Source organism: Morone saxatilis, unplaced genomic scaffold, assembly GCF_004916995.1.
Source record: "Morone saxatilis isolate NCDOM2014 unplaced genomic scaffold, NCSU_SB_2.0 Contig12, whole genome shotgun sequence".
In the NCBI taxonomy this organism is placed as follows: Eukaryota; Metazoa; Chordata; class Actinopteri; family Moronidae; genus Morone; species Morone saxatilis.
The window spans coordinates 2683877-2693937 of record NW_023339674.1 but is presented as its reverse complement, the minus strand read 5'-3'; the positions used below and the strand labels follow the sequence as shown (position 1 = coordinate 2693937).

General features: G+C 41.6%; 1 protein-coding gene across 1 annotated transcript in view; it reads left to right on the top strand.

The window, feature by feature from the left end:
- The window catches only part of gmds (GDP-mannose 4,6-dehydratase), a gene marked incomplete at its 5' end in the record, with an annotated part of 94969 nt that overhangs the window by 50993 nt on the left and 33915 nt on the right, over nt 1-10061 (top strand). The window contains 2 exon segments of the mRNA XM_035654016.1: nt 5779-5897; nt 7054-7150. Coding sequence (XP_035509909.1) covers nt 5779-5897; nt 7054-7150 — 216 coding nt within the window.

Here is a 10061-nt window from a genome sequence, read left to right as displayed (position 1 = left end):
AGACCGAACTCCTCATAACATTATTTACAGAGACCCAACAGTACCACCATGAGCAAGCACTTGGCGGCGGCGGCGGCAAGGAAAAACGTCCTTTTAAGAGGAAGAAACCTCGGACAGACCCTGGCTCTAGGTGGGTGGTCGTCTGCCTCAACCAGTTGGAGTGAGAGAGAGATACACATAGATACACATAGAGACAGAAAGAGACATAGAGACAGAGAGAGAACAAAGAAGGACAGAGACAGAGACAAAGCACAGTAGACGGGTGACAGTGAGGAGTGACTATAGTAATAATGTAGTAGTAGTAATAATAATAATAATAATAATAATAATGAATTTAATATTTTTTGTGACTGCTGTTTAAAGCCATGTTTTATTTTGAAAATTAATTAATTAATATTAATGAGATTTAAAAGAGAATAGACAAGTATGTTACAGCGGTTTCAGCCCATGACTTTCAAGTAGTGATGAGCTTCAACAGCATTTTACCACATTAATTCATTTAAAATCCTAATTGAATATAATACTAGATAATTTTAGTACTGAAAGACATTTAAAGAACCAAAAATAATTTCGATAAACATTGTGATGATTTTCTTGAAATTCAACTGACAAATTGTTGATGGATGAAATAAGCAGTTCTGAATGTATTTCTGGCTAATTAAATCTGATGGATCAAGACACTTCATCAAATTGGTGTCAGATCCTCCAAATCCAATATAATCCTATGGTATATATGGTCATATTGTCCAGCCCTACATTAATGAGAAGAAATGTATTAGACTTAACAATGTAGTTCACCAACATGTAACCAGATCTAAAAACAGAAGCTACCACTTGACTGTATTTGACTTTTCTGATATCTGGTAGTCACACTAACGAACTTGACAACTAGAAGTTAAACCAAAATACAGATTTCAAAGCGTTCCTATCAGGAACTTAAAATGTCAGAGACACGATATACATCCATGTTTTTCCCCCGGTCTCTCAACAAAACATAGCATTTGAACTTTAGTCACCAGGTTTCCCCTTGTGTATGTCAGAGTATAATTCAGGTGAAGGGGTTGTGGGTGGTTGCAGGGGTCAGTATCTGTCTCTTAGCTGGAGTCGAGTGTGGAGTGTGTGATGGGGGTCATCCTGTGGCCATGTGAACAGGAAGGTGCGGGTTCAGCGTGAAGGGCTGAACCCCTGAGCTGTTTATCAAATAGCTAATGAAGCAGAGCAATCCTGAGGGAGGGGTGAGGGGCAAGCCACACCCCAGGGAGGAAGGAAAGAGAGAAGGGGCAAGGGAGGTAGAGGAGGGTAGGTCAGAAGAAGGCTTGCGCTGATATTTCTGCGCTAAATTGAGTCAGAGATAATAGGATGCATCGCTGCATGTGCGGGGGAAATATCGGCTGATGTCTGTTAACTGTGCATGTCGGGGCTGAATTCTCGGGTGCTCTATAATAGCACAGAGTGAGAAGACTCAGTAGTCTCTCATGATTTCACTGAGCTATATTCCCACTACAATGAGCAGAAAAATACACATCATATTATTTATCACATTTCCTGGTTAAAAATCAGCAGAGGCCATATCACTCAGCTCCTGCCGTAAACATTTTCTCTGGCTGCAAGAGAAGTCGAGCCGCGTTCCCAACTCCCATCATCACAGCCATCCAGTTTACTGCAGGCCCCACATTCATCAGTGTGGTCCGCAGGAAAAGGGAAAAGAGCCTGCTTCATTACAAGTTCAAATAATCAGCCAGTCAGATGATCAAAACATTACAGTGTAGATGTCAGTGTTTGATATTTCACCGTCTCCAGTGATAATTAATTCTGTTCACATTGAGAACGGAAAGGTTGAATTATTTTAATATGGCACAATGAGAATTTACATCTGATTAAATTCTCAGGCTAGATCTATGATCTGTATTGTTTATGCTATAGTGTAATATGTCAGGCCGCAACTAATGATTTCTTTCACTATTGATATATTATATTTTTGGATTAATCGTTTGGTCTAGGAAATGGCCAAATGAATGATGTTATGTTTCCATTTTGCTTGACAGATCTGTTAAAGGATTAATTAATTATCCAAATTGTGATTGATTGGCTTTCTGGTTAATATATTTTTATCTCTGTCCATCAGTATCCTGTGTATAAAAAATACATAAATAAAGTTGACTCAATTCTGTCAGCGCATTAAAGTGAAATGTTGCCACGTTTAATGAAGATGTCCTGTCACTTTTACTTTACTGATTTATTTAACCTTTATTTAGACAGGTAACCTCACTTGGGGTTGTTCAGTACAGAGATAAAATGGACATTTTAACTACGTAGAAGTGCAAACCCCCACAGGTGCTCTTTCCAGATTCTGTGATGGTAATAGTGAACTGAAGCAGTAAAGTCCTTAGTGTGTGCTGTATTGACCAGAAATGGCTTCAAACTCTTCTTCCGGCACCAGCACTGTCATTTGACACAGACAGTACAGTGATGTAGTTGGTGTCCAGGAAGAACTACAGGCTACTTAAAGATAACAATATAGCTCCATGTAAAAAAGGAATATGTCAAAGTCCAGGAATATTTGCTTGGCAACATTGTATAACTTTGATTAGGACCCAACTGCTAACTTAGTAACATGTACTTTCCTACATGCACTGAAATGCTGCTTTGCTTTACCGTTTAGGAGGGAAAGAAACTATTTCCATGTGTTTTTTTTTTACAGTTATAACTCCTTAAAGGTTTCCTGTGTTTAGACCCATAGTAGCGCTATGGAGCCACTTTTCGATGAGTGGGTCCATAGTAGCGCTATGGAGCCACTTTTCGATGAGTGGGTCCCCGTTTTGTTTATTTTGGGTTGATGAGATACACAGTCATACCAATGGTGTCACACTATTCCACTGATATAGGTAGCAGTAATGCCAGAATATAATACAATGTGCAGAGACGAGGAAGGAGACTGCAAACTAGTTAATGTGGAGGTAAACAATGCTGGGTTTAAAAAATGTTTCACATGATGGAAATGCACTTCACATGTTTGTTAGACCTCAAGGATACACAATGTGTTTTGGTGAGTGACACTAAATGTAAACTTTTGTTTGTTTACAAGAAAACTCCAGAGGGACCCTTTGAGAAATAAATTGACAGAAAGACAAACGTGGTTTTGTTAGATGATTTCATTTTCCTGTCAACTTAGCAAGCACGAAATGTGGAAACAATTGGGAACACAGATTCTGATGGCGCTCTGGTTGTGGAAACATGAACACGCTTCAATTCGTTTGTTCTGCTGTCCGTCATACACCGAGGTGCTATTATTGGCTTGGATGGCGGTGTAAGAATCTGGTGTGTTCATCAGGGGCCGGAGGGTGAGAGGTCAGGCTCAGGGGAGCCATCAACGTTGAGCGGTCAGGTGACCCTGAACGATCCTGAGATAGGACGGCCTCGCCTCCCTGAGGAGGAGCATTCCATCACTCTTAGTGTGTGTGTGTGTGTGTGTGTGTGTTTGTGTGTTTCAGGGCATGTGCTTATACAATACCACTATCAGCAGTATTTTAATACACAAGTCACATCATACCTTTTTGAGGCGAGATGGGCTGATTAGTGCGTCTTTTTTGCTACAGGACAAAATCTAATTAGCTTGTATCTGTCAGTCATTGGGACTGACTCTTCGGTCCAGAGCAGGATGTCATTACCATGAAATTTGATATCAATATCCATGGTCTCCAAAAGGTAGCTCACTAATAGTGACCTGTCTGATCTTTCCTCTGTTGATTGTGACATTGTCGCAGGTCAAATGTTGTGCTTTTACACATGAGAGTATCATTCGGTGGAATAAATGCATGCTTGCTCTCCAGAGGATGAACATTTTCCATTCTGGGCACTCCATAAGCTTTCCTTTAGCAAAACCAACAAACTTCGTGCACAGCATGTCAAACAGCCATATTGCCATGAAAACGTATATAAATATTCATGATCCCCAGAAGATGATTTCTTATGATTTTCTTGGAGCTCTGATCCTCTATCTTGTCAGGTCACGGAAGAGTATTGAAAGAACATTGCATAACATTTGCTGTAGATATTCATGGCTCCCAAAGCATTTATCATAATATTTTTGCGACACTGACATTTCCTGACAACTACCATATGGCAACATTTCTCCTTATCTAAATCAATTAAATTTACTGAGCACATTTATGCTGTGAAGTGAATAAACCCTTTATGGAACAGAAAAATCATTAGGAAAGTGTTTCCATTTGTTTTTTGTGGGGTGTGAACATCGAAGCTTTTTGTGGCTGCTACTGGGAACTGGGAATATTTGCTTTCTAGTTGTTTTTTTTTTGTTTTTTTTTCATGTGTCTGCAAAAGACACATGTATGAGTACTACTGCAGAGGGAACACAGAATCTGCTAAATGTGCAGAGGGAGACAGCCAGCCTCTCCTCCATCCAACTGTATCACATAAAACCTCCTGATGTGGCTGGATGGAACACATACACACACACTAAATCAAATCCAAGTAGAACACATAAACTGTGCTGATTTGCTCCTCGGAGAGCGAGACAGGCAAAGTTTTTAAGTCACCTCAGTGGAGACAGAGAGGAAGGAAACTCCACTCCTATTCACCTTTTCTGCTGTAGAGAGCTTACCTTCATGAGGTGTACATCTGTAAGCATCTGTTTATCTCTTCATCTAATCAGCTCAGTTAAGCTATTTCTTCTTTTACCATTTGTCTTAATATTTTATCTGAATTATTGATATAAAAAAGTTAGTATCTATATGGTGACCCTTTTTTGGTGCACCAATGAGTCACCAATGTCAGTTACTAGGACTACAAAAAGCACAACAAAAGCATTATGGCTGACATCGACAGGAAGTGTTTTATTGAGTTTTTTGCCTGCATTGAAATGATTACGAATTGTGGACTCTTGGTTAAGATATTAAAGGGGTAACACTGAGGAGTCACAGAATACATTGACATTTATGGCAACACATAAACACGTAGGCAACAAGAATCTGAACCAGAAGAACTGAATACAAAAAGCATTCAAATCTAAATAATACCCACTCTGTATACAACACTTTAAAAATCTGTGCTTGTGTCCTGATTTCGTTTGTCAGTATAGATGGGAGCGTCTGTCTGTCTGTCTGTCTGTCTCTCTGTCTCTGTCCCCGGCGAGTCTCTTCTAATCAGGCTAGACGTGCCAGAGGTCAGCAGCTCTGACCCGCTGGCTCTGGTTCACCATAAATATTATGGAACCACGCACAGACGCCCTCGCTGGCTGTTTAATATAGTGCTGGGTCCATTAAGGGACCCAGAATATCAGCTTTCACTGGGGTATATAGGCTAATAATAATACTGCCTGCACCGTGTAGTTAGAAATAGTGAACACAAGTCAGAACTGGATGCTGTCGTACTTTTATTTCTGGACGTTTATCACCTCCTTAACTTTGCTATTAACTTTTCATTTGTCTTATGGTGACCAGTGTGTGCGAATCTGTTTGCGTGCATAGGTGCGTGTGTGCGTTCATGGCCACGTGTGCGTTTTTGTGTGTGCCAGCAGCACAGTGGGCCTGTGGGACCGCTCTGTCCTCCTTTCCCACGGTATTTGTCCCATGAGCCCCTGCGGTGACGTCAGGACAGAGGTACGGCCGAATGCCCCGCTCAGAGGTCGCAGGTTCACTTCCTGTCTGTCAGTACCAAGTTGGGCAGAGTCCAGTGTGGAGCACTGAACTGTCTTTATGATCTCTCAGTGGTTTAACCTCTCTGTCTCTGTCTGTCTGTCTGTGCCTCCGTCTCTTTCAGGCTATGTGGCTGATGCTGCAACAGGAGGAGCCAGAGGATTTCGTCATAGCGACGGGGGAGGTGCACAGTGTGAGGGAGTTTGTGGAAAAGGCCTTCAAACATGTGGGGAAAACCATTGTGTGAGTGCACACACACACACAATTCTATTTCAGATATGCATTTCCATAAATGTTTTTGGCAATTTTACATGTCTGTGTCATGCTGAATGAGCTCCAAAGTCACAACAACTATAGCACGGGCCTACTAACATTTACAACACATTTCCAGTCTGAATCATATTAAAGTTCATAAAGAGTCTGTGCACAGTTTGTGTTTTCTTAACAATGTTGAAATAAATTAGTGATTTGTTTATCGTTTCCTATTTAGAAGTAGATAAAATAATAAATAATAACAAACCACAAAATAATGTGGATGAGCCAGTTTTAATATGTGGAGAAGATGACATGAGATGTAACAAGGGTATAAAAATCTGTTTATTTTTGAAGAATGTTTTACTAAACACCCCAGACTATTAGCTAAATTCCCCTTTCAACTTTCATCCAACTGCTTATCCAACAAAACACGTGAAGTATATCCAGAAAAATGGCTCGCAGTTGAAAGAAGTCACAACAGTTTTTTCTTAGCTCTGCTTCAGCAACATCTGACTGTATTAAAATCTACATGATGAGTAATTAAATTGATGAGAAAATGTGTTGGGGGATGTATAGATTTTCTTGGACTGAAAAGCAGCAGGATTGTCATTAATTAAGCAACAGAGATTATTCATTTGCAGAATAAGTTTTAATTGAATCATTATGTGAACACTCTTCCTCATCCATGTTATTTTCCAGCTCAGTGCCGTTTTCCAGCAGTGCCACTGTCCCCTCTTTTATGCCAGATGTCAAATATCACGAAAACATTGCAGCTCTCTCTGTATTGGTTGTCATGTTTGAATAGAGCCATCACGGAACATTTATGGATAGATGAAGCCAGTAATGTTCCAGAATGAAAGGCTGAAAGAGGCCAAATTGTGGAAACTCCTGTCTCCTGTTTAGTGCCATATCTCAGTCTCCTCCCCTGTCTCACCTCACATTCACCTCCCTCTTGTGTCCTGGAAGATGCAATGCCTGCTGTGTTGGTTTCAGAAAAAAAAGGCAGGTGACATGTTTTGTCTGCGCGAGGCGTTAAAGAAACAAACTGCCCAGAAAATGATCAGGGAGATGGAGGGACGGACAGCTGAACCTTCAGCAGCTGTGGGAAAATGTCTCCTCCTGCTAAAACTTTGTGTCTTTCCAGGTGGGATGGAAAGGATGAGAAGGAGGTCGGCCGTTGCCAGGAGACAGGGGTGATACATGTGAAGGTGGACCCAAAATACTTTCGTCCTACTGAAGTGGTGAGTCAGGCTTCTCCCTGTGTTTGTATCTGTGTTGTTTATCTTTGTTTATCTCTGTTTAAATCGTGTACTCGCCTGAATCTGCTGTTACAGCTCTCTGTCAATGGCCAGTTTAAGGAATAATATCTTCTTAAAGGTGCCATATGTAAGATTCCGAAGCATTTTAAATATTATTTTTAATGTAAAAATCACTTTTTATTGCCAATCTGTGAATGGATTGTACTGTAACTTAAAAAATGAGACCTCCCGCAACTTTCTCAGCTGTGTGTGGACGGGACTTAGGATGTGGATGTGACGTTGGTGCGCACTCAGGATTGTTTTCTCTCTCCACACAGTGTCAACAGTGTGCTACACCAGCTAACGTTAGCTTATAAACAACCAACATTACTGCAAAGCTTGTGAAATATGTTATGTAATATGTAATTGTGGTTTTAGCTGGTTAACATTAGCTTCCTTGCTAAAGGGGACAAATCGCTAGCAAGCTAACGTAGCAGTAATAGTCAGCTAGCTTTATCCAGACTCCCAGGGCCCTGATCTGGCTGGCTTGCTGTTTGCAGGTTACTTTGTTGTCTACTTTGTGGGGCAGCCGGTGCCGGATAATGTTATGAAGCGTGGCTGGGTTGCAACTGACTGGCTGGCTAACCTAAGCCTGCTTTGTTGCACACGTTATCACTAGCAAAATACTATCTGAGTGGATATTGGCTTTATATTTTCATACTATCAAATAAAAGATTAGACTTCATTATTGCCAACCACGCAGTTGGGTAGGAATACAGACCAAATCAACTGTAATAATACGTAATTCATATAGTTCTACATAATTCATGAACACAGCACAGCACATATTTCCTGTTCCATATACCTGACCTTAACATGAATGTAACATATTTTCTCTGCATGTATCTGATTGCCGGTCATTGTGTCTGAGACCATATACTTATCAGCCATAACGGTTCCAGTTGACAGCCTCTGGCTGCTTATTGTATGCTTTTAAACAGCTGGAAACAAGCCAGTCGGCCTCTTTAAGAGTAATGTAGGCTGCATCCTGCCAGTTGGTGCTGAATGGGTGATCATATTCAGGCAAGCAACCTTGAAAAAGTCTATAACAGCGAGTGCAGGTGTTGGACTCAGTCAGCTGCATTGATAGCGCAGGAAAAATTGATCGGTGTCTTTTTCCATTAGCTTGTGCATGGAAAAGTGTGCCTGTGTTTATACCAGCTGTAAGCATCCAAACAAAAAATGAGCCATCATATTATCCCTCCCATCTCTCACTAGGTGTGAAGTGTCTCTGATATTCGGGAGGTCTTTCTCTCATCGCTGTGGCCCGGGGGTATTGTGGCTGCTCCCCAGGGAGAGTGTAGGGTTACCCAGGGGTGTTGTGGCTGAGATTAGCTGTCAGGTTCTCAGTTGAAAGCCAGGAGCGCCCCTCTGCTGAGCTTTGGCCTAGCAAGATTAGAGCTGAGATCCAGTTGAGTGATGGCGGAGGATTAGTGAGGAGGCCCTGCTGACTGACTGCTGAGGCGATGGAAGCAGCAGTCGCACACCTGGGCCTGTATTCTTTGTGCATGTTGGCCCATTCATTCAAAGTCTTAACCCTGAATCCACACTGAAAACTACTCCAGACACTGGTCAGATCAGCAATGAAACGGGTCACTATCTTTCAGAATCACTTTTGTGATACATCAACAAATGGACAATATACCCTGTAGTGTCAATGCCTACCTAATTTGCAATGGGTGTAATGTGATGTGGATGGAATGCAGTTAAGGAATGTATAAGACAGCCCAGTCCATCAATAAAGCTAAAACTGGTTGACCTTCTGATAGAGTGCAGGTAAACATCCGCTTACAGACTTCAGCAACTAGTGCCATTTGTGACGCCGTCTTTGAAAGGTTTCAAGATTCTACCAAAACAACACAAAATAGTTTCCACAAAGATGTGTGAGTGAATTTCAGAGCTGCCAAATGTCCTGTTTGAGCAATATTTTACAGATTAAGGGACCAGAAAAAAAGAAACCTCTGTACATTGTCATGCAATCCAAGGTATGTCTAATACCTTTCATTTGTCTTACACATTTATCGCAGATGACGTCTTCTTGTTTTGCCTTACTGGCGGTCCACAACCCAAACATATTCGTCTTACTGTGATAGAAAACAGAAAAGCAAAATCCTCACATTGGGGAACCATCAGTTTGTAAAATTCTTCTTAACCGATTGTTGTCTGAGTTTGCGTTGGTCTTTCTTGGTGAAAAAAGCGTTAATGACTTCCAGTTTTTCGGCGAAGGAAGTGTTAACAACCAGCAGTTTCTATTACTTGGAACAGGTTCAGCTCAGTGGGTACAGAGGGTAAAGATTGCAGGGATAAGGAGAAGAATACGGTCCAGTTACTGTGATATCTCTGCTCTGTCTCACTGTCTTTCTGTGGTAGGATTTAAAGAGACTGAAGAGTGTTTAACCTGTGACCTCTTCAGACAGGAAGTGACTGACACCGGGCTCACAGCTCAGCATTGTGGCTCTTCTGAAGTGGAAATACCTGTCATCAAGTGTGTGTGTGTGCGTGTGTGCGTGCGTGTGCGTGTGTGTGTGTGCGTGCTCGCATAGGCTGCGGCGGTGGCTTGGGATGCCGAAACTCTGCCTTTAATTAAACACAGATGCATGGAAGGAGAGACTGTCTGTCACACACACTTTTAACAGCAGCTGCACGCATGCAGACACGCGTGGGGGCACGTACGTACGTANNGTGTGTGTGTGCGCGTGTGCGCGCTCATTAAGAATTCAGCTGACTCATTCTCTTTCGGTGTTTGCTGTTTAAGTGCAAGAAGGTTGTGTGCAGATGTGTGTGCGGATGTATGTGACAGAGAGAGTCCTCAGGCTGTGTGCTAATATATATGTAATTCATCATTATCACTGTC